Source organism: Miscanthus floridulus, chromosome 18 (genome assembly GCF_019320115.1).
Source record: "Miscanthus floridulus cultivar M001 chromosome 18, ASM1932011v1, whole genome shotgun sequence".
Classification (NCBI taxonomy): Eukaryota; Viridiplantae; Streptophyta; class Magnoliopsida; order Poales; family Poaceae; genus Miscanthus; species Miscanthus floridulus.
The window spans coordinates 30,144,404-30,169,544 of NC_089597.1; the positions used below are offsets into that span (position 1 = coordinate 30,144,404).

Genomic DNA, 25,141 nt, shown 5'->3' on the forward strand with positions numbered 1-25,141 from the left:
TCAACTGTGTCGCCGTGCCTTTCAAGTCGCCTTCGTAACGCTACACAATTAAGCTGAGTGCATGCAACAACATGCATGCATCTTATCTTCTTGTATTGTTTTCATTGCCGTGCCGCGTGCTTATTATTGGCGGCTTGTGCTACGTTCCCTTAATTAGACCCCATTTGGCATTAGTTTCACTGTTGAAGTTTTTTTTTTTTTTGAAAAACAGCTCCACGAGTAGTTTTCTCGGTGACCGAGCTGTTTGGCAAAACAGTTTCACTAACGGCTTCATTCATGACTGAGAAAGGGAAATAATGGAAAGAGCTATGAGAAGCTACTACTTTTTTCAACTTCACCTCTCTCCATTCCTTTGTGAGAGCATAAATACTTTGGGTTAGATTTTTCATGGCATTTGTGGGTGATTGGTAAGTAAAGATAGGGTTGTTATTAGGTTGATTTTTTTTACATATTAGCAAATGATGGGTAATTTTTTATTTATTTATAAGTAGTTCTTTTTTTGACTCCGTATGTAATAACCACATGTGTCTATCGCTTTCTGAATTGTAATATAGCCAAGTTGACTGAGCTAAAGCTGGCAGGCGTGCTGATTAATAAGCCTAATTGATCTCCATGATAAGAACACAGAAGTTCCTGTCAAACCTCGAACATCAGTATACAATGTTGGTGGTGAAGATTGCATTATTGCATTCACACAATCATCATACATGATCTGATCATCAGATGCATCGAACAGTGCCAGTTGACAACAGTTGGTCGGGTACTACTAGGGTTTATTTATGATTGATCGCGAGCACCTGAATAATGACCTAACTCAAGAGCCTTTTCGCTTCCTACACCACCGCTAATGGAGTCCGACATGTTTGCAGCACAACAACAAAAGATTAATCGAGTGCCTTCTCCATCGCATAGTTAACAACTCAAAGAATCAGCACTACCAGTTCAGTAGTAGGCGACTCCCAACCATGGAAATAAACAAATCCATGGTGGCAGCCGCTAGCCGGAGGTGAGAGAGACGACCGAGATCGATCGAATCCTGCAGCCACCACCCACCGTAACCACGGAATTGAAACAGTGGCGGCTCGGCAGCACGCCGCACCCGATGTTTCCTGGCGGCGCGTGCATGCATGCACTAATGGATTTATCCTAAACAATTCGAGAGACGTTGGTTGTTTTTGCTTCAGTTGGAGAACAACGAGTCTTTGGTCGAGAGCCGGGCGAGGTCCTCTTTGAGCAGTGTGATCTCGTGGCAGACGTCCGCCATGGTGGGCCGCAGCGCCGGTGAGTGCTGCGTGCACACGAGACCGAGCTCGATCAGCTCGACGACCACCACTTCGGCCGCCGCCTCCTCGGGCGCCCGCTCCCGCCACGGCGCGTGCGCGAGGACGTCGGCGACGTCGTGCGGGTAGTGCCGCCTCACCCAGTCGTGCAGCGTCAGCCCCTCCTGGAAGATCACGTCCGTTGGCCTCTTCCCCGTGATGAGCTCCAGAAGCATCACGCCGAAGCTGTACACGTCGCCCTGTGTCGAAGGATGCCCTCCCAATCCATACTCTGATTAAAACAAAAAAAAAATCACAGGATTATAATTAGTGCATGATGTCGAAATTAACTAATTAAGCAAGCATGTACATATCATCGTATGCATGCATACACGTAACACGTGTGGATGAACGTACCAGGTGCGATGTACCCAACCGAGCCTTGCAACAGTCCGGTGATGGAGTTGCACGGGGCGGATTCGTCGCTGGTGCTGCTGGCTTCGCCGACGGCGCCGGCGCCAGCTCCAGCGACGAGCCGCGCGATGCCGAAGTCCGATATCACGGCGCGCATCTCGTCGTCGAGGAGGACGTTGCTCGGCTTGAGGTCGCAGTGCACGACCCGGACCGGCGCGTAGTGGTGCAGGTACGCCATCCCCTCGGCGACGTCGCTCACGATGCCCATGATCTGGCCGAAGTCCAGGCCGCCGCCGCAGGCGGCGGCGGCACCGGCATTGTCCCCGTGCGGCGGGTAGAGGAGGCCGTCGAGGCTACCTCTCGGCATCAGCGGCAGCACGAGCGCGTTGAAGCTGGCCGTGCTGCAGGTGGTGATCACCCTCACGAGGTTCTTGTGGCGCGTCCGCTTCAGCACCTCGCACTCCCTCTTGAAGCTGCCGGAGACCTCGCCGCCTCCCTTCGGGTCCAGCACCTTCACGGCGACGCGCGCGCCGTCGCGGAGCGTTCCCTTGTACACGCGCCCAAAGCGTCCGGCGCCGATCAGACCCTCCTGAACGAAGCCCCCGGTCGCCTCGGAGAGCTCCCGGTGTGATATCCTCGGGTGCTCCCTTTCCGCCTGGTCCTCGACGTCGACGAGGCGCACCGATTGGCTCCCCAACCGCTTCGCCCTCGCGGTCACCATGGACCGGCACCCGACCGCGCATAGCATGAAGGACACGGCGGCGACGATGCCAGCGACGGCGAGTACCATCGGACGCCGGCGACGCGCACGCTTCGGCGGCTCGCAAGTGGCGATGCCGGGAACGTAGCCGCAAAGGCCGGGGTTTCCTCGGAAGGCCTCCGCCGAAAGGTTCGCGAACACTCCGGCGCGTGGCACCACGCCGGAGAAGTTGTTGTACGAGAAGTTCGCCTCCCGGAGCGACGTGGACACCAAAAGGGAGCCGGGCAGGGGTCCGGACAGAGCGTTGCGCGACACGTCGAGCACCTGCAGGAACGGCAGCGCCGCGACGGACGCCGGGAGCACGCCGCCCAGCGCGTTGCCGGAGAAGTTGAGGTACTCGAGCGCGACACAGCTGCCGAGCTGCGACGGGATCGTGCCGGTGAGCTTGTTCGCAGACAGGTCGAGCGCAAGGATCATGTCCATCTTGCTGAGCTCGAGAGGGAGAGGCCCCTCGAGGTGGTTGTTGGACAGGTTCAGGTACAGCTTGAGGCTGCTCAAGGCGGCGACGTACGCCGGGATCGGGCCTTGCAAGCCATTGTAGGAGAGGTCTAAGATTTCCAGGTTGAGGCAATCTCCGAGGCTGGGAGGAATGGCACCGGAGAGTTGGTTGTGGTGCAGCATTAGTCGCCTGAGCTGCGTCATGTTGGAGAACGTGTCTGGGATCGCTCCAGCGAGACGGTTGCCGGAGAAATCGACGAGGCCGAGGTGTGGCATCTCGCCGATGGATGTTGGGATCTCGCCGGAGAGGAGATTGTTCGACAGGTACAGCCGCTCGAGCAGGCGCATGTGCGACATCTCCGGCGGGATGGTGCCATTGAGAAGGTTGTTCGAGAGGTTGAGGTAAGTGAGGTTGACGAGGCCGGAGATGTTGGGCGGGATGGAACCCAAGATAGCGTTATCCTCGAGGTGGAGCTGCCGGAGTCCGCGCGGGAGCTCCCCGGCAAACGGCGGCAGCCGCCCGCCGAGGTCGTTCCCGGCGAGCTCGAGTTCCTGCAGGCGAGTGCAGTTCCTCAGGGAGCGGAAGAAGGGGTCGAGGTCGGTGTTGCCGCCGTGGCTGGACAGGTTGTTGTACGACAGGTAAAGGTACTGGAGCCGTGGCAACCTGTCGAACACCTGCGACGGGAGCTCGCCGGCGAGGTAGTTGGACTCGAAGTCGATCCACTCGAGCATGGAGGAGTTCGCCAGCGCCGGCGGGATCTCGCCGGACAGGTCGTTGGACCAGAGGAGGAGGAACCGGAGGCTGGGGAGGCCGCAGTCGGCGGCGTAAGGAATGTCGCCGGCGAGGGAGTTGTTGGCGAGGTCTAGGTACTGCAGCGCGGAGCAGTTGCAGAAGAGCGTCTCCGGGATGCTGCTGGAGAGCCTGTTCCCGCTGAGGTCGAGGAAGTACAGCTTCTGGAGGAGGCCGAGGCCGGCGGGGACCGCGCCCTCGAGGAGGTTGTTCGTCAGGCTGAGCTGCGTCAGGGCCGAGAGCGCGGAAAGCTCCGGTGGGATCGTGCCGGCAAAAGCATTGTTGGAAAGATCGAGCACCGTGAGGAAAGACAGCCGCGCCAGCGCCGGCGAGATCACTCCGCGGAGCTCCTTCCCGCTCAGCACCAGCTGCGTGACACGCCGCCGGCCTGGACCACCGCCGCCACACGTGACGCCCGTCCAGTTGCAGAACCCCGGCGAGCGGCCCCAATCCGCGAGGGCGCCGCCGGGGTCCGCCGAGACGTTGGAGAGGAACGCGAGGAGCGCGGACCGGTCGTCGTTGGCGTCGGCCACTGCAGGCGGTCGTGCGGTGGCGGCGGCCGCGACAGCGATCGGCACGATGAGACCGACGTGAAAGATGATGATTGGGATGAGCAGTTTGGCGGCCATGGTGGCCGAAAGGGCAGTGGCGACGAGGCGGATGTGGTGACCATTGATAGCAACGTCTGCTACAATGCCGTGGGTTTTATGGTGAACAGGGGCCGCGTGCGGAGGTGTAGACGTGTAGTAGCTGGAGAAGATACGAGGAAGGGAAAGAAAAGGCGGGAAGGTGGCTGCCTAACTGCAGTTGAAACTTGAAAGGCAGCGGATTAGCTAGCTTTGGCGCCAAATGTTTGACTTGAGATCAAGGGATGGGTTTTGGTTATTGATCATTTGAGATAGCCCACCTGGAGATTTCACAGTTGTTCCCGTGAATGCCAAACATAGATTAGTTTTGCTTATCATTGAAGCCACGCGTCAAACTACCCATGGCCGTGAGTTTTATTTCTCCACGCTTCAATGGATATTACACACAAGGGCGTTACTATAAGGGCGTGACTAGTGCTCGGACGTCCGAACGCTAGCCCCCGTCCCACATCCCACACATGCCGGCCCACATCTTGCCTACATGTTGTGCCTGCCCGCAAGCACATGGGACCCGTCCGCGCCAGTGGGGACCACCTCAGCCTTCCCGCGCCTAACAACGAGGCGAGACAGCATAAAAGACGAGGAGGGAGATGCAACACTCGATCTAGTTTTGAAACATTTAGATGCCACAATTGCAGCATACGTCTGAAAACAAATGAAACATTTGAAACATGCGTCTGAACACACTTGCAAAATAATCCTGAATAACACTTGAAACCATTGTCCAGATAAAACACTTACATCATATGTGTGAAACATATGCAACATCTAGATAAACACACTTACAACATGCGTCGAAAAAGTAGATGAAACATTGACGTGTACAGCCATTGCAACATGTGCAACATCTCGATCTACTTTTGCAATGTATGTATGAAACAATTGCAACATACGTTTAAAACATTTGAAACACTTGAAACAGATGCTTGCAACATAAAGTTTCAGCGCAAACATCTCCTTGCTGCTTGGGAGAATGGAGGCTCGTCGGCATGTGGAGTTCGCCGGAGGCAGCGGCCTGGCGGTGCTTGTAGGCAGCGGCTTAGTGGTGGCTGCGCGACAGGGCAGGGAGGCAGCGGCCTCGTGCCGCACCGGGCAGGGCCGGTAGCCGAGCATCGCGACTCACAGGCGGCTACACGCCTGGCAAGGTCATCAACCGCGTCGTCGCAGCTCGCAGGCAGTCGCGTGCCGAAACCAGGAGAGGGCAGGCCCACGCCGCATGTGGTAGGGCCGGCAGTCGAGCGCCGCATGCGGGAGCGGAGCGGAGCCGAGCACCACATGCGGGAGCAAAGCGAAGCGGAGCGAGGCGTGTGGGAGTTGATTTTGTTTTTTTAGGCGAGCGGCGCTTGCGACAGTGAGTGGAGCGAGACGTCCAGCCTTCTGAACGTCTTAATGGTAGTACTACTGTTACTATAATCTATATTTCAAAGGGATGTTCGCCATGCACCTTTGACCCTTTCAACAAAACCCTAATCAAGTCGGCATTTGCCCTTTTCTGTTGTGAAACCAAACCGTTCAAGCACACACGCAATCCTTACATAAACTAGAAACAGTCGGCCCAATCCCCCGACGGCTGCACTGCTAGTGTTAAAGCTAGCGTGCGCGTGATCATCTATGGCCTATGGCTATGGGTGACGACGATCGAGCCGGATTTGGGTGGGATTAAGCCGTAACACGCGTGCCATTAGGGGGGCGCTTAAACTATGATTTGCATGCTGCGTCCACGAAACAAAGTCAGTCACGCCCACACACTGGTACTATACGGTACGTTTCCATCATCTCCTATTATTGTGCTTTGCTACGTCATGTGGGCAAGTTTGCGTTGGTGCGTGTCGTGTGTGTGTGTTTTGTGTTGCGGTGTGACGCGGCGACCCGTTGATACTGCACGTACAACACAATTACACAAGCAGCCAGCCAGGGCTGCTTAATTGGTGGCCTGGGACTGGCGCTGGTGCGGTTGGGGAGGCTTGTCTGCTCCGATGATGGCCGATGGGCGATGGGGGACCCGGACCTGGGCGGGACATGCAACCAAAGCTTGTTACTGACCGTCAGACACCGAAAGCTGCAAGTCACTTCAACTCTGCTCTCTCTGCATGCAGCTAAAAGAAGTCGCATGACGCCATGATGTGATCGATCCAATACTGAAGCAGTCAAGCAGCCACATAGCGAAAGTGGCAAGGGAGCTAGAGGTTGTCACGTGTTGGTACGTGTCGTTCTGTCCAGGAAATGGCCAACACGCCAAGCGTGGTGATAGGGGACCTAGTTGGGATAAGTGATGCCAAGTGCATGGTCAAAGAGCAATCACACTGTAAAATCAACTGATTTAGATATAGGCAATTAGGTATGGCATGGGGTATCTAACGCAGCCTGCCCCAGATCGCTCGATCTCCATGGACCATCCATGCACTGTAGGCCATACCTGTGTATCCACTCTAATCCATATGTATTAGAGTGGATTAGAGTAGAACTTAGTTTAATTTTACTCTAATCCACTTTAACACATATGGATTGAGACGGATGCATGCGCATCTAAACAAGACCGTAACGATTTTTTTAGCCTCACGCACACGACTAACATCTAGCCATCTAGGTATAGGTCCCCCGATTAGAAGATTAGTTAGGACATGACCATTAATTTCTTTTGTAATACTCCCCCATTCTCTTTTATAAGGCGAAAACTAATATCATGGTCTGAACTTTAAAAATCTTTGATCAATAATTTAGATAATAAACTTTAATTATTATAATATACAACTTGCACACGGTTAGATTTGTAATGTAATATTCAATTATCAAGTTACTGTACAAAGTTTACAAGTATGGAAAATATCAAGGATGTAACCTGAACCTTAAGGCTGGAAAAATGCATCGGGCGCTCGAGGGGTAACATGTAATTAACTTGTACTCCCTCCGTTCCATTATAAGTCGTTTTGACTTTTTTGGTTCATCTATTTTGCTATGTATTTAGACATATTATTATATTTAGATACATAGCAAAATAAATATATCAAAAGAGTCTGTGACTTATAATTTAGAACTTAGGGGTAACTAATTTGCAAGTCAACGGTGTTAAAAAAAATAATAGTTTGCAAGTCAACACATCATGCTCTTAGACTACTAGGTGTCCCCACAGTGCCGCGTTCGATGCTAATGTCATCGGAGGGAGTGGTGTTGAGTCGACAGGCTGAACGATACTTACGGAGGCCAGAAAACGACCGAGGAGAAGTTACTTGAGTGGAAGGTGAAAAATGATCATGGAGATGTGGAGAAATGACAGCGACAAGCATAGGGAAATATCTTTGAAACTTTATTTTTCTCGATTTACGTGTGTTGTTTCAATAGAAAGGAAACAAATACAAGGAAAGGCCAGCGAGCAGCTCCAATACTGTAGACGTATAGCTTAGAAAACTTTGGCCTCCACCACACACTGACACACTTCCTGGCATTTGTCAAAGATAACTGGATAAGTGAGTGACCACATGAGTAGCTGTAGCACTGATGAAAACACAAATTCTGAATGCATATTCTAGTAATAATGTGCAATTCTTACTCCTCTCAGTTCGAAATTGCCGAAGCTGTCTTGCTGCTTATTTCAGGAAAAATGACACCAAGGCATGTCTACAAAGTACAAAGCTGACCTGGTCTCAATCAAAAAGTGTATCCAACATACCTCTTTAATAAAAAAAGGGACGAAGGATATATGTAGTTGCCACTTCCTAACTGGAAACTCAAATCAGCATATAAAGAAAATATCAATTTACTATTAGACATAAAAAACAATAAACCAGTTAATATGTATCATACAAGTAATCAAGTAAAAGTTAAGTGCCCAGCATCAGTGCTTAGTGCTCACTCTTCAAAATGCACGACTAATAGGAAAAAGAAAAGGAACAAAAAGCAGGGTCTCCTACATAGTACCCTAAACCAAATATATATATGAGAGCACTATCGTTGCAAATTACTGAAAATTTCTCTCCAATATTTCTTTAAGGATAGGAGATAGTGCATTTTCTCCTTTCTTTAGGGGAGAGAGGGCTGTTTTTAGGAGATCTTAAAAATTATAGGTATATAAGATGAGATAGGAGTATATTTATCTCCTTAAATGCTATTCTCTTCATTCCAAATCATAAGACGTCTTTGTCTTTCTAGGTATATCTTTTTTGCTATGTATTTAGATATATACATTATGTCTAGATACATAATAAAACCAAGAGTCTTTTACTTGTATGCCATTAAAAAAGATGGTCTAATCGTCTATGTCTCTAAAAAGTTCGATCTATCGTCAGTGTCCAAGCTCGAAAAACTTTTCTCTCTCACGCCATTCTGTCCGGCTTCTGTTTGATTTGCGCCGTTTGGCTGTCCTGACAAGTGGGGTCCGCTGTGGCAAATGACCTCAGTTGCCCCTTGCCGTTGGAATTAGAGGTGAAGGCCGTGTTGACCGGTATTGACCGCTCTCCCTCTCCTCATCTGGCTCGACTCCTCCGCTCCCTCCGCTCGACTCTCCACACGTCGCGCACGGACACGGCGAACAGGAAGGAGGCCAGGCCCCGTCCAGCGCTAGGCGCCGCGCGATACAACAACTCCCCGTGCGCGCGTGTCGGTACGTGGTGTTCCGCGGCCGGCCAAGACCGGCTGAGAGCCAGCCAGGGAGGCACCCACTTCGGAGCTACACGACGAGAGCTTCCGTCTAAACAAATCCCAGCCCAGGATCTTTTGATAACCCCTTCTCTCATTTCCATCGAGCTGATCTTGAACAACGCCCCCCCCCCCCCCCCCCCCCCCCCCCCCCCCCCCCCGGTTTCCCTCCAAAAGCTCCGCGCCGCACACGTGCAAAAACCGCCTCCAGCCAGCGACAGTCGGCAGAAGCTAGCTTGCGTTGCGCCGCCGCCATGTATGAGGGGCTCGTTGGCAAGCTGTTGCCGCCGTGCCTGTGCAATGCCAAGGACGGCGGCGGCGTCGGGGATGGCCACCGTCTCCGCGCGGTCGTCGTCTCCCCGCCGGATGTGGCGGTCGTTGTTTTGAACGAATCGACGACGACGACCTTGACAACGTGCAAGGAGCAGCCGCCGCTCTTGGCCGACAGGCCGTCGTCGTTGACCAGGGGCGCGACGAGAGAGGCCGCATCGATTTTGAGGCTGTCATTGCCGATGATCATGACGGGTCTCATACTCTACGTCCGGCCGATGATCTCGATGCTCTTCCTTGGCCGTCTCGGCGAGCTCGCTCTCGCCGGCGGGTCCCTCGCCATCGGCTTCGCCAACATCACGGGCTACTCCGTCCTGTCCGGCCTCGCCATGGGCATGGAGACGGTGTGCGGCCAGGCCGTGGGCGCCAAGAACCTCCCCCTCGTCGGCGCCACCAAGCAGCGGATGGTGCTCCTCCTCCTCGCGCTCTCCGTGCCCATCGCCTTCCTCTGGGCGCACATGGAGCCGCTGCTCCTGCTGTGCGGCCAGGACGCCGCCATATCCTCCGCCGCGCAGCGCTACATTCTCCTCTGCCTTCCAGACCTTCTGTTCAAGTCGTTCCTCCACCTCTCCGCATCTACCTCCGCACCCAGTCCGTCAACTTCCCGCTCACTGCTTGCGCCGTGCTCGCCGTCGCCATGCACCTCCCCATCAACTACCTCCTCGTCTCGGTCCTCGGCCTCGGCGTCGAAGGGGTCGCTCTCGCCTCTGCCTTGGCCAACCTCAACCTCGTGCTCCTTCTCCTCGCTTACATCTACTTTTCCGGCGTGCACCGCACCACCGGCGGCTTCACCCTTTCTGAGAAGCTGTTCAAGGACGTTACCGGGTGGATGCGGCTGGCCCGGCTCGCCGTCGAGAGCTGCGCCAGCGTGTGCCTCGAGTGGTGGTGGTACGAGATTATGATCCTCCTCTGCGGCCTCCTGGCGGACCCCAAGGCGACCGTGGCGTCGATGGGGGTGCTCATCCAGACCACGTCCCTGCTCTACATCTTCCCGTCATCGCTCAGCTTCGGCGTGTCGACGCGGGTCAGCAACGAGCTCGGCGCGAACCGCCCGGGCGCCGCGCGCGCCGCGGCCCGTGCGGGGCTCGCCCTGAGCGCGCTCCAGGGCCTGGCCTCCTTCCTGTTCGCCGTGTCCGTGCGCGACGTGTGGAGAGTCGAGCGGAGGGAGCGGAGGAGTCGGGCCAGACGAGGAGAGTGAGAGCGGTCAATACCGGTCAACACGGCCTCCACCTCTAATTTCAACGGCAAGGGGCAACTGAGGTCATTTGCCACAGCGGACCTCACTTGTTAGGACAGCCAAACAGCGCAAATCAAATAGAAGGCGGACATAATGGCGTGAGAGAGAAAAGTTTTTCGAGCTTGGACACTGACGATAGATCGAACTTTTTAGGGACATAGACGATTAGACCATCTTTTTTAATGGCATACAAGTAAAAGACTCTAAAACCAATGTATCTAGAAAAACCAAAACTTCTTGCACTTTAAAATTGTGAGAGTAGTTCTTATGTAGAGAAGATTAGATAGAAGATCTACTGAAGATGCTCTTAAAGATAAAAGGGTACAAAGGTGCCTTGGTTTCATATCAATTGTGTGCCGCAACCTCATGAACAAATTAAACATGTTAAAAAAAAGGTAAAAAAGTGCCTTGGTTTCTCCTGACAACCCCCTGCCCCCCTGACAGTTAAAAAAAAAAGGGTAAAAAAGTGCCTTGGTTTCTCCTCGGTTGAGGGTAAGTGCTTGTTTAGTTGCTAAATTTTTTTCCAAAAAGTGCTACAATAGTCATCACATCAAATCTTACGATACATGCATGGAGCATTAAATATAGATAAAAAAAAACTAATTGCACAGTTTGGTTGGAAATTGCGAGACGAACGTTTTGAGTCTAATTAGTCCATAATTAAACACTAATTACTAAATAAAAACGAAAGTGAAACGCCAGCCAAATTCCCAAAATTCGAACTAAACACAGATTAAAGAGCATGATGAAGTATGCGTATGTATCAGCTACGGTGGCTGGTTCTTTCTGGAAAGGACTGGTGACAGACTGACAGCTGAGAGGTGTTCATATGCAAAAACATTACTCCCTCGCTCCAGAAAAAAACGCACGGACGGAGGGAGTAGCAGGAGTGCAGATTTTACCGCTGATGGTGACAACTGACAACTACTAGTGTGCTCTGTCACTCTGTGGATCTGGAAACATTATGCCCATAACCAAAAATGTACAAAAGTAATTATTCTTCAGAAGGGAGAAAACCAGTAAATCCTGCAGAAAAGAAAAGATACTAGTTCTGAATATTTGATATCAACAACAGGTTAACCTTTTTTTGCCATTGGAGGTAAATTCAGAAATATCAATTTGGGCGGAACCGTAAGTGGAATCATCTGAAGAAAGCGCCTCAATGACAAGACACGCAAGTGCAAAATTAGGATAAGATCACGAATGGCAAAGATTCCTACCAAGATATTTGTATCAAACTACCGATCATGCGCCACTACTTTATGTCCAGAGTTTCAGACCAATTGTAATACTAGCATGATGAATTTATGATATCTGCCTTCCATACCAATGATCAAAGCTGGTTGCTGGGTACCATGTTGTGTTTAATCACAGATGAATGAATGCTATTGATGATTGTTAGTTTCGGCTCATCAGATGATAATGATTAAACAGCTTCAAAACAGGATCAGTACAGTGCATCTCCATTTCAGGTTTATCACCAGCTAGTACATATGCCAATTGTGTGCCGCAACCTCAGGAACAAATTACACATGTTCTTGTGGAGGCTGCCGCAATAGCTTTGCATTGCAGTCTTGACTCTGGCAGAACCGTCCAATTTAACCTAATATCAAGTATACTTATCAGCCATTTGACACTAAGTACACCAGAGATCAAGTTAAACCCGGTAGTTTGTCGAGTACACCCCACGGGAGGACTCGAAAATCCATGTTTTCATCAAGACCATAAACAAGTGAATAAAGCTTCCGTCATTTATTAACCATTTCATACATCACAACATTACATAAAATCAGAGTTAAAATAGATTTCATAAAAACAGCGGAAGAAAGATCATTTTACAAAAGTAGCGGAAGTTAACAATTTTGAATATTGAAGCAAAAGTAGCGATGGAAGAGTAAAACTTCTACAATCGTGGCGACAAAGGAAGCCTCGTTGAGCCCACTAGGAGGTATCCACACACAACATTTAGCTCCAGCAGTCACCTGTTACCTGCAACAGGGGGAAATAAAAACCCTGAGTACATGATGTACTCCGCAAGACTTACCTGACTAGGTGGGAGTAGTCTCCCGACTCTCAAGTATATGCGGGGGCTATTTGGCTAGTTGTTTTGCAGAGAAGCATTACTAATAGTGCATCCTTATATTCAAAGTTTCAGCAGTCACACAAAGTTTATTACTTAGCCATTCTAGGTAAGCGCCTGAATTGCTTTCAAGCATGTGGTAAGCAACCAAAGCATATTTCATGATCCAGCAATAACCATATCATCATCTCCAGGTTCCAGTTGCATTAACTACGATGGTAGTGATACGACAAGTGGTATCCATATCCGAGGAGGGCGGCGATTGCAATCGATGTACATTCAGCTGGGCAATCCCAAACACACGCCCGTACTTCTCGAAGGAGCAAGTACAAGGCTGCCGTTCCCATCGTACAACCAAGGTCCGAAATAACCTGACCACCCCCGGGGAACCCACCCTATGAGGCCCGCCCCGTGAATCGGCGACGGGTTTCCCCCTCATAAGTTTTACCATGAACATTCCCCGTCCCAAAAACAGCCGCTAGAATGGCCAGAGAAACACTTCGGTGAACGTTTTGCGCACCTTAGTTGTAAGACGGTACTTAGCTTCACGGTCAACTGTAACTCAGGCCCCTGTTATGTGTTTGGTACCTTTAAACTTGCCACAACGCTACAAACGGTACGGTCCTTAATCGACACAGGCGGAACTAATGCAACTAGAGCCTCGCTTTATTGCTATAACTAACCACATCCAAACCAAAGTCCACGGTCCCGCCCGGTCTCCAATTATTATCCAGCACCTCAAGTCCATGTGATAGTAGTAGCAGAATAGCCATGACCTATCTCTCGCGAGTGACGGTCCATCACCCGACTTCTACCGTAGGTCCTATAGCATGGCATACTACACGATTCCTGTCATACTAGTAGGACTCATAGGATAGAACATTTATGCAGGTGGGTTTCAAGCAACTCCTGTAACTTAATGCACAAACAACAGAATAATAAATGCTCAAAAATAGGGGTTATGCACCGGGGCTTGCCTGGATAACTTGTATTATACTACGTTAGTATTCCTCCATCTTTGAGACATATTCCGACCATCTCCATCTCCTGGACTCGGTTGCCAATACACTATCTTTCCGCTTGACGTCACATCCTTCAGTTGATTCATCGGTTTGTCGTCATTCCTAAATGATATGCTATAATGCAATGCATGCTTAAGTCAAACAAGCATAACAAAGACATTTACAAACACTACAAGACAAGCAACACGTCATCACGGTGAAGGGTAACTAAACATTGGAGGTTCGACTCTCATCATCTCCTAGCGACTTACTTGCGAGTTACTATTCACACAAGCGAGCAAAACAACCATTTGCATTTTAAACATACAAGTGAAAGCTTATCATAACATGCCAAGCACACTTCTACTTACTAAACACACTTTGCCTATGCATCATGTAAAACAAGTAGTATAGACAAACTTACATTAACCCTAATCTAAACACCGAACATATATAAAAGCTTAAATAATTATAACCAAGGAATAAAAAGGTGGCGTACCAAACATCTCTTTTGGACATGAAAAATTTATGGGTGATACATCTTAACTAAACATAACTACTCCATGAATTTCATAATTTCTGGATAAGCATATTATTTACTAACAGTTAACTAAGTTTTAATGGCAATAAAAGCATATGACACATGATAATTCAATAACTCAGTAAATAAACATCCATTGAACATGAAATTTTTACCACAACACAAGCATGCAACAATTAACCTACCGTAAAAATTTCACAGCAATTGAATTCATACAACAACAAATATGAATTTAACAATAAAAAGCATAGGCAAATATCTATAGCAAAACTTTTGTACTAAAACATGTCATATTATGTATCTACCGTATAGATCTAGTTGTGTGGAGTGTAACAAAACTGGTTTGGCATTTTTATGTTTTCTACGATTTACTATGAATTTTCAAAGTTTTAGCCGATTTAAAAATAAAAGAAAAGGAAAAACCATAAAAGACAAACACTTTGCACCGAGGCCCCTGAGCTTTACCTGAATCAACCCACAGTACAAGAACACTATTCATGTGAGTCAAGAGATTTACATTGGGAACCCTGGAAAAGCTTCTAATTAGGCGTGAGGTCCTTCTCTTCTTCTTCCTCGTCTTCACCGAGCAGAGGAGGTGCTCGGGGCGCGGCCGAGTTCGCGCGGCAGGCCACCAGCGAGGGCGAGGGCGGTGCGCGGGGGCAGCGGCGGCCACACCCGCATGCGTGGGCGGTGGTAGCTCGGCCAGCCACAGCTGGTGGCAGCCTAGCCACACGCACGGCGGCCATGGCAGGCGGCTGCACGGCGGCAGCGGTGCTGTGAGGCGCGGCTGAAAGGTCCTAATGGCTAGAGGGGGGTGAATAACCTATTAAAAATTCCTACAACAACACTTAGCAAACCGGTTAGACAATTATGAGGTGAAGCAAGTGTTGCTCTAGCCTACTAAAATTACAAGCCACCTACCACAATTCTAGTTTATATATAGTTTCTATCCACACAATAGCTATGTCACTACACTAAGTTAGTGCGCTCTCAAATGCTAACTAAAGAGCCACACTAACCAAACTAACAAGCTGTCACAACTAGCTACACTAAAGAGCTTGACAACTAGTTTGCGGTATTATAAAGAGAGAGCAAGATAGTTATACCGCTACGTCGAGGAATGAACCAATCAATCACAAGAATGAATACCAATGAAGACCAATCACCTCGGAATCAAATGATGAGACAATGATTTTTTACCGAGATTCACTTGCTTGCCGGCAAGCTAGTCCTCGTTGTGGTGATTCACTCACTTGGAGGTTCACGCACTAATTGTCATTGCACGCCAAATCCTCAATAGGGTGCCACACAACCAACACAAGATGAGAATCACACAAGCCATCAGCAATTCACTAGAGTACCTTTTGGCTCTCCACCGGGAAAAGGTCAAGAACCCCTCACAATCACCACGATCGGAGCCAGAGACAATCACCAACCTCCGCTCGACGATCCTCGCTACTCCAAGCCGTCTAGGTGGCAGCAACCACCAAGAGTAACAAGCGAATCCCGCAGCAAAACACAAACACCAAGTGCCTCTAGATGCAAACACGCAAGCAATGCACTTGGATTCACTCCCAATCTCACAAAGATGTTGAATCTATGATGGAGATGAGTGGGAGGGCGTTGGCTAAGCTCATAAGGTTTCTATGTCAATGCAAATGGCCAAGAGAGTGAGCTAGAGCCGGCCATGGAGCTTAAATAGAAGCCCCCACGAAATAGAGCCGTTGTACCCCTTCACTGGGCACAACTCGGGGTGACCAGACGCTCCGGTCAGATCGATCGGACGCACCCTTCCAGCGTCCGGTCAACGGATGGCTGCCACGTCATCCCTCTCTTCAAATACTGAGCGCCCGATCCCAACGGTCAAGTGATGACCGGATGTAGCACAGTGCCACGACCGGATGTAGGACCCCAGCGTCCGGTCATGCTCGATCGGACTCACCCAGCGTCCGGTCACACACAGTCTCCTCTCTGTACTGCCACGCCAGCAGGACCGGACACACTCATCCAGCATCTGGTCACAAAGTGACCCAGCGTCCGGCCACTCTTTGAAATCCTGTCTTTTCTGTATAGGGCGCCGGTGGCACTGTCGGACTATCCGCACTCTACGGGCGGACACTCCGCCGGTGAAGTTTCTTACCCTTGCTCAAATGTGTCAACCACCAAGTGTATCACCTTATGCACATGTGTGTTAGCATATTTTTCACAAACATTTTCAAGGGTGTTAGCACTCCACTAGATCCTAAATGCATATGCAATGAGTTAGAGCATCTAGTGGCACTTTGATAACCGCATTTCGATACGAGTTTCACCCCTCTTAATAGTACGGCTATTGAACCTAAATGTGATCACACTCGCTAAGTGTCTTGATCACCGAAACAAAATGGCTCCTACCATTTATACCTTTGCCTTGAGCCTTTTGTTTTTCTCTTTCTTCTTTTCAAGTCTAAGCACTTGATCATCACCATGGCATCACCGTCATCATGTTATGATCTTCATTTTCTTCGCCACTAGGAATGTGCTACCTATCTCATGAACACTTTGATAAACTAGGTTAGCACTTATGGTTTCATCAATTCACCAAAACCAAGCTAGAGCTTTCAATCTTCCCCTTTTTGGTAATTGATGACAACCCTTTCACAAAGATATGAATTAAAATTCAATTGAATCCATGTTGCTTGCCCAAGCATATTTACTATGTGTAAAAGGATATGGACAAGTTTCATGAACTCCATATGGTAGCAATTTCTCTCCCTATATATGTGCTAAGAGTTTGGATTGAAGCTTGCACATATGCTTAGATAGAAAATATAGGAGACAATGTCTACCAAATGATGCTAAGGTATAAAAGATGAACCTTTGAAGCGTGATACCAATCAGAGTGCACCATTATACCATCCTTAGCACCATGGTCAGCTCGATACCACTTAGAAATGAAATCGCTGGATTACCTATGCATGCTAGATTTTCATCCCATCATTCAAACCTACAACTAGCATACACCACACAAGCATAGATATTAAAATTTAAAACTTGTGCCATGCAAGCAAACATATGAAATGCACATTCAAATACACCATACAAGTTCATGAGCTTGCTCCCCCTACTTGTGTGCTTAAAATTTTAATTGATCCCTTTCCTTTATCATATATCTCCCCCTATGTCAAGTTCTTCCCCTTTGTTGTCTTTTCACCATCTTAGTACACTAATATCTTTTGTTTTTCTCCCCATGTACAAATATCACTAATATCTTTGTTTTTCTCCCCCTTTGTCATCAATGACCATAAAGGTTCAAAATATAGATAGGTTGAGATTATCAATGTCAATCAATGGGGTGAGGATCATTTTCCCAAATTTGATCCAATCTAGATCATTTGCCAAAGATATTTAACTTGGTTTGATCTAAGGACAAGCTTCTTCACACCTCCAAATAAGGGTTATCTTGTACGATGTTGAGTTAAACACTTATAGCTCATTTTCTAGATCAAACACTAGGTTTACAAGCCCACAAACATATCATATGCTACCACTAGATCAAGTCAAGCATAGAAGCGGTAGTGGTACCATACAAACATCAAATTCATTTGATTTTCATGAATGAGCCTATTAAAAGTGAGAGATGACTAGATGCACTAAACATGTCCTTAGCAAGGATGTATGCCATGCCAATCAACTTTTACCTTGGATTGCTCGAAGGAGAGGCATGTCATATAAGTGGGGAGGTGCATCAACACATATTTGAGAAATCTAATATGTTCAACTCATTCCTTAGCTTGCAAAACCTTTTCTCATCCAAAGGCTTGGTGAATATATCGGCAAGTTGATCTTCGGTACCTACACTCTCAATGCAAATGTCCCCTTTTTGTTGATGATCTCTTATGAAATGATGACGGACATCAATGTGCTTTGTTCTTGCATATTGAACCAGATTGTTGGTCAACTTGATTGCACTCTCATTGTCACATAGCAATGGCACTTTCTTGAATTTGATTCCAAAATCACTCAAAGTGGCCTTCATCCAAAGTATTTGAGCACAACAACTACCGGTAGATATGTATTTGGCTTCGGTGGCTGATAATGCAACACTATTTTGCTTCTTTGATGACCATGAAACAAGTGATCTTCCCAACAATTAACATGTGTCTGAGGTGCTCTTCCTTTCAACCTTGCATCCCGCATAATCCGAGTCGGAGTAACCAACTAGTTCAAACTTTGCTCCTTTGGGATACCACAAATAAACATTTTGTGTATGCTTCAAGTACCTCAATATTCTCTTTGTAGCCTTCAAATGACTTTCTCTTGGTGAGGCTTGAAATCTTGCACACATGCATACACTAAACATGACATCCGGCCTTGATGCAGTCACATAGAGTAGGCTTCCAATCATAGACCGATATAATTTTTGATCCACCATATTTCCACTTGCATCACTATCCAAGTTGCCATTTGTTTCCATTGGTGTGCTAATGGCTTTACTACCACTCATGCCAAACTTCTTGATCATGTCCTTGATATACTTGCCTTGACTCACAAAAGTACCATTCTTCAATTGCTTGATTTGAAGACTAAGAAAGTAACTTAACTCTCCAATCATGGACATCTCAAACTCATCAACCATCATCTTTCCAAATTCTTCACAAAAATCTTGATTGGTTGATCCAAATATGATATCATCAACATAGATTTGCAACATAAATAAATCTTTTTCAATCTTCTTGATAAAAAGAGTGGTGTCAACCTTGCCCATCATGAACCCTTTAGAGAGTAGAAAGTCCCTCAATCTCTCATATCATGCTGTAGGTGCTTGCTTCAAGCCATACAATGCCTTCTTCAACTTGTACACATGGTCAGGCTTCTCTTCATCTTCAAAACTGGGAGGCTGTTCAACATATACTTCTTCATTGATGTAACCATTGAGAAATGCACTCTTGACATCCATTTGTTAGAGTTTGATGTTGTGGGCACAAGCATAGGCTAGTAAGATTCTAATTGTTTCCAATCTAGCAACCAGGGCATATGTTTCTCCAAAGTCAAGACCTTCAACTTGTGTATAGCCTTGTGCTACCAATCTTGCTTTATTCCTTACTACTATCCCATCTTGATCTTGCTTGTTTCTAAAGACTCATTTGGTTTCAATCACATTGTGTCCTTTTGGTCTCTCTACTAATTCATATACTTGATTTCTTGTGAAGTTATTCAATTCTTCATGCATAGCATTCACCCAATCAATATCCTTTAATGCTTCATCTATCTTCTTTGATTTAATGAATGACACAAATGAGAAATGCTCACAAAATAAAGCCAATCTTGATCTTATTTGTACACCTCTAGAAATATCACTAATTATAGTGTCCAATGGATGATCCCTTGAAGGATTGGAACTTGATTGCTTGCACTTACTTGATCATTGGGTTCAGATGATGTACTAGCCCCTTGATTTTGTTCATTATCATGAGAGCCACTTATGCTAGCTTAATTTGTATAATCTTGCACATTTGAGTTAGAGAGCACTCTCACTTGATCATCTTCATCATCATTTACTTACCTAGGCCTCAATTCACCAACATCCATGTTCTTCATGGCATTTGAAAGTTGAATGCCTCTAACATCTTCTAATTTCTCATTCTCTTCTTGTGAACCATTGGTTTCATCAAATTCAACATCATGAACTTATCAAGAGTACCACTTTTCAAATTCCAAACTCTATATGCTTTGCTTGTAGTGGAATAACCAAGTAGGAATCCTTCATCACATTTCTTGTCAAACTTGTCCAATCTAGTGCCTTTCTTCAAGATATAGCATTTGCAACCAAAGACTCGAAAATATGCAATATTAGGCTTTCTACCATTCAAGAGTTCATATGGTGTCTTTTCTTTCAATGGGTGACAATAGAGACGGTTGCTACAACAGCAAGCCGTGTTGATAGCTTTGACCCAAAAGGATTGACTCACATTGTACTCACTAAGCATAGACCTTGCCATATCAATGAGTGTTCTATTCTTTCTCTCAACAAAGCCATTTGATTGTGGAGTGTACTTAGCCAAGAATTGATGTCTAATTCCAAATTCGTCACACAACTCATCAATTTTAGTGTTCTTAAACTCACTACCATTGTCACTTCTAACTCTCTTGATGGTTGTTTCAAACTCATTGTGAATGCCCTTGATAAATGATTTGAATGTTGCAAACACATTACTCTTGTCCACTAGAAAGAATACCCAAGTGTATCTAGTATATTCATCCACTATCACAAAGCCATATTTATTACCACTAATGCTAGTGTATTGAGTTGGTCCAAATAAATCCATGTGCAATAACTCAAATGAATTACTAGTGCTCATCATGCTTTTCTTAGGATGGGTGTTTCCAACTTGTTTGCCGGCTTGACAAGAGCTACAAAGCTTATCCTTCTCAAACACAATATCTTTCAAGCCTCTAACCAAGTCATGCTTAACCAATCTATTCAATTGTTTCATTCCAACATGACCAAGCTTCCTATGCCATAACCAACCCATACTAGACTTAGTGAACAAACAAGTAGATAATTTAGCTCCACTAGCATTGAAATCAACTAAGTATAGATTCTCATATCTAAAGCCCTTGAAGATCAAGTTAGAGTCATCTACACTTATGATCTCTACATCATCTACCCCAAATATGCATTAGAATCCAAGATCACATAATTGAGCCACGGATAGCAAATTAAAGTTCAAGCTCTCTACTAGCAACACATTGAATATGCTCATGTCATTGGATATTGCAATCTTACCAAGCCCTTTGACCTTGTCTTTGCCATTGTCATCAAATATGATACTATCATAACCATCATTGCCATTGGTGTTGATTGAGTTGAACATTCTTGCATCACCGGTCATGTGTTGAGTGCACCCACTATCAAGAACCCAATGTCTTCCTCTAGCTTTGTAATTGACCTACAAAAGAAGATCAATTCTTTGTAGGTACACAAATTTACTTGGGTCCTTGAAGGTTAGTAACTAAGCTCTTTGGTACCCAAATGGCTTTCTTCTTTGAGCCCATTCATGGTTTACCAATGAACTTAGCCTTTACACCATTTGTACCCTTGGTAAGTATATAGAAAGAATCAAGCTTAATAGAGGATACATTAATATTTTTGCTCTTATTCTTGCATTCATGCTCTTTATGATCAACTTGCTTGCAACTAGTGCAAAACCGATCATTGTTCTTCACAAAACTAGTCTTGTGAGGAGCAAAGGTCGCGTTACCTTTCTTGGGGGTGTAGCTCAATCTCTCTTTATAGAGAGAAGCTCTTTGGCTATCCAAGCACATAAGCAAGCGGTCCTCACCACCCTAGGCCTTAGCCAAGGTGTGAGTGAGCTTATTGACCTCTTTCTTGAGGGTCTCATTCTCAACCATTAGCGAGGCATCACAAGTGAAACCAACACTACTAGATGAGGTGGAAGTAGAAGTACTACAAGAAGGGTTAGTGGGAGCAACAATGATAAATATAGATAACGATTCATCAATTATATCACAAGTTAAGCCTATATTGCAAGTCTCAACATGCTTCTTTTTATTTTGCTCATCAAGCAAAGAGGCTTGAGCCTTTTCGAGCTTATTGTGAGCCTTGCCAAGCTTCTCATGGGCTTCCTCTAGCCTCTCATGAGATGCATTGAGCTCATCAAAGGCTTGTTTAAGGGATTTTAGTTCCTTACGCAAGCTTTTGCATTCCCTTCTTTTAATGTTAAAGTGTTCTTTAGCATCTTCTAGCATGTCAAATAGTTCATCCTTAGTAGGTTCATCATCATCACTATCAGTTTCATTTTTATTTTCATTATCATGTTCCTCATCACTTCCATCATCACAAATTTGTACCTTAGTGGCCTTAGCCATGAAGCATGATGGAGTGTCGAAGAGAGAAGGCTTCTCATTGATAGCAATGCTTGCAAGTGCCTTCTTATTGGTGGTCTTGTCATCATCACTATCATTATCATCACTTGAGGAAGCATCACTGTCCCAAGTGACCACATATGAACCACCCTTCTTCTTCTTGAAGGTCATCTTGTCCTTCTTCTCTTTCTTTTCCCTCTTGTCCTTCTTCTTGTTCTTCTTGTCATCATCTTTGTCGCTATTGTATGGACATTGAGCAACAAGATGATCTTTGCTTCCACAATTGAAGCACCTTCTTGACTCTTCCTTGTTCTTGGATGAAGATTTCTTCCTTATAGCACGGTAGCCTTTCTTCATCATGAACTTCCCAAATCTCTTGACAAAGAGAGCCATCTTCTCATCATCATCATCATCATCCCATGAGCCATCATCTTCACTTGATGTATCTTGCTTTGCCTTGCCCTTGGATGATGTGGCCTTGAATGCCACGCTCTTCTTCTTCTTATCTTTCTTTTCCTTCTTTTCTTCCTTCTCATCGTCATCTCTATATGTATCATCGGTCATTATATCTCCCAACACTTGGTTTGATGTCATGGTGCCCAAACCACTCCTTACTAGAATAGTGACCAATGTGCTAAATCTTGAAGGTAAGCATCTCAAGAATTTATGGGAGAAGTCCTTATCCTTCACCTCTTCTCTAAGTGCTTTGAGATCATTGATAAGCACTTGAAGCCTATGGAATATCTCCGGCACACTCTTATCCTCCTTCGTCTTGAAGCTTACAAACTTCTCTTTGAGAATGTACGCCTTTGCACCCTTCACGGCTTGAGTGCCCTCAAATGATTCCTTCAATTTCTTCCATGCCTCATGAGCTCTCTCAATATTCTTGATTTGCTCAAATGTTCTCTCATCCAAAGCATCATGGATGGCACTAAGAGCAATGTCATTATTTTAGAGTAGCATCTCTTCGGCGGCGGTAGGAGCCTCTTCATCCTCAATCTCAATTTTGATCTCCACCACCTTTCAAACCTTCCTATTGATTGACTTGATATAAGTTGTCATCTTAGCCTTCCAATAGGGATAGTTAGAGCCATCAAATTGGGGTGGCTTCTTGGTGTTGTTCATTTGAGCCATTTTTACACCGAAGGTTGTTAAGCCTCAAATCACAGTGACCTCGGCTCCAATATCACTTGAAAGGTCCTAATGGCTAGAGGGGGGGGGGTGAATAGCCTATTAAAGAAATTTTACAACAACACTTAGCAAACCGGTTAGATAATTATGAGGCGAAACAAGTGCTGCTCTAGCCTACTAAAATTGTAAGCCACCTACCAAAATTCTAGTTTATATATATAGTTTCTATCCACACAATAGCTATGTCACTACACTAAGTTAGTGCGCTCTCAAATGCTAACTAAAGAGCCACACTAACCAAACTAACAAGCTCTCACAACTAGCTACACTAAAGAGCTTGACAACTAGTTTATGGTATTATAAAGAGAGAGAGCAAGATAGTTATACCGCCGTGTCGAGGAATGAACCAATCAATCACAAGAATGAATACCAATGAAGACCAATCAGCTCGGAATCAAATGATGACACAATGATTTTTTACCGAGGTTCACTTGCTTGCCGGCAAGCTAGTCCTCGTTGTAGCAATTCACTCACTTGGAGGTTCACGCGCTAATTGGCATCACACGCCAAATCCTCAATAGGGTGCCGCACAACCAACACAAGATGAGGATCACACAAGCCACGAGCAATTCAATAGAGTACCTGTTGGCTCTCCACCGGGAAAAGGTCAAGAACTCCTCATAATCACCATGATCGGAGCCAGAGACAGTCACCAACCTCCGCTCGATGATCCTCGCTGCTCCAAGCCGTCTAGGTGGCGGCAACCACCAAGAGTAACAAGCGAATCCCGCAGCGAAACACGAACACCAAGTGCCTCTAGATGCAAACACGCAAGCAATGCACTTGGATTCACTCCCAATCTCACAAAGATGTTGAATCTATGATGGGGATGAGTGGGATGGCTTTGGCTAAGCTTACAAGGTTGCTATGTCAATGCAAATGGCCAAGAGAGTGAGCTAGAGTCGGCCATGGGGCTTAAATAGAAGCCCCCACGAAATAGAGCCGTTGTACCCCTTCACTGGGCACAACTCAGGGTGACCGGACGCTCCGGTCAGATCGACCGGATGCACCCTTCTAACATCCGGTCAACGGATGGCTGCCACGTCATCCCTCTCTTCAAATACTGAGCGCCCGATCCCAACGGTCAAGTGATGACCGGACGCAACACAGTGCCACGACCGGACGTAGGACCCCAGCGTCCGGTCACTTCCAGTAAGGTTCCAGCTACGACCGGACATGTCAGTTAGATCATGACCGGACATAGGACCCCAGCGTTCGGTCATTTCCAGTAAGCCTCCACTCACGACCAGACGCGTCCGGTCATGCTCGATCGGACTCACCCCACGTTCGGTCACACACAGTCTCCTCTGTGTACTGCCACGCCAGTAGGACCGGACACACTCATCCAGCATCCGGTCACAAAAGTGACCCAGCGTCCGGTCACTCTGTGAAATCCTGTCTTTTCTGTATAGGACGCCGGTGGCACCGTCGGACTATCCACTCTCTACGGGCGGACACTCCGCCGGTGAAGTTTCTTACCCTTGCTCAAATGTGCCAACCACCAAGTGTATCACCTTGTGCACATGTGTGTTAGCATATTTTTCACAAACATTTTCAAGGGTGTTAGCACTCCACTAGATCCTAAATGCATATGCAATGAGTTAGAGCATCTAGTGGCACTTTGATAACCGCATTTCGATACGAGTTTCACCCCTCTTAATAGTACGGCTATCGAACCTAAATGTGATCACACTCGCTAAGTGTCTTGATCACCGAAACAAAATGGCTCCTATCATTTATACCTTTGCCTTGAGCCTTTTGTTTTTCTCTTTCTTCTTTTCAAGTCTAAGCACTTGATCATCACCATGGCATCACTGTCATCATGTTATGATCTTCATTTTCTTCACCACTAGGAATATGCTACCTATCTCATGAATACTTTGATAAACTAGGTTAGCACTTAGGGTTTCATCAATTCATCAAAACCAAACTAGAGCTTTCAGCGGTGGCCG

At 46.8% G+C, this 25,141-nt stretch overlaps 1 protein-coding gene and 1 pseudogene across 1 annotated transcript; one reads left to right on the forward strand and one right to left on the reverse strand.

The window, feature by feature from the left end:
- Nucleotides 1-1,180: 1,180 nt before the first annotated feature.
- On the reverse strand, nt 1,181-4,290 carry LOC136519518 (putative leucine-rich repeat receptor-like serine/threonine-protein kinase At2g24130). Its single transcript, XM_066512910.1, has 2 exons — nt 1,677-4,290; nt 1,181-1,551 (listed from the first exon to the last, which is right to left on the reverse strand). Exons 1-2 carry the CDS (start codon nt 4,288-4,290, stop codon nt 1,181-1,183), a joined length of 2,985 nt encoding a protein of 994 aa, XP_066369007.1.
- Nucleotides 4,291-9,194: 4,904 nt separating this feature from the next.
- Nucleotides 9,195-10,468, forward strand: LOC136523591 (protein DETOXIFICATION 49-like; annotated as a pseudogene).
- Nucleotides 10,469-25,141: the final 14,673 nt, after the last annotated feature.

Coding starts and splice junctions, on each gene's coding strand:
- LOC136519518 (XM_066512910.1), bottom strand. CDS start 4,290: ATGGCCGCCAAACTGCTCATCCCAATCATCATCTTTCACGTCGGTCTC. Junction 1,552..1,676: donor GGTTGGGTACATCGCACCTG/GTACGTTCATCC, acceptor TGTTTTAATCAG/AGTATGGATTGGGAGGGCAT.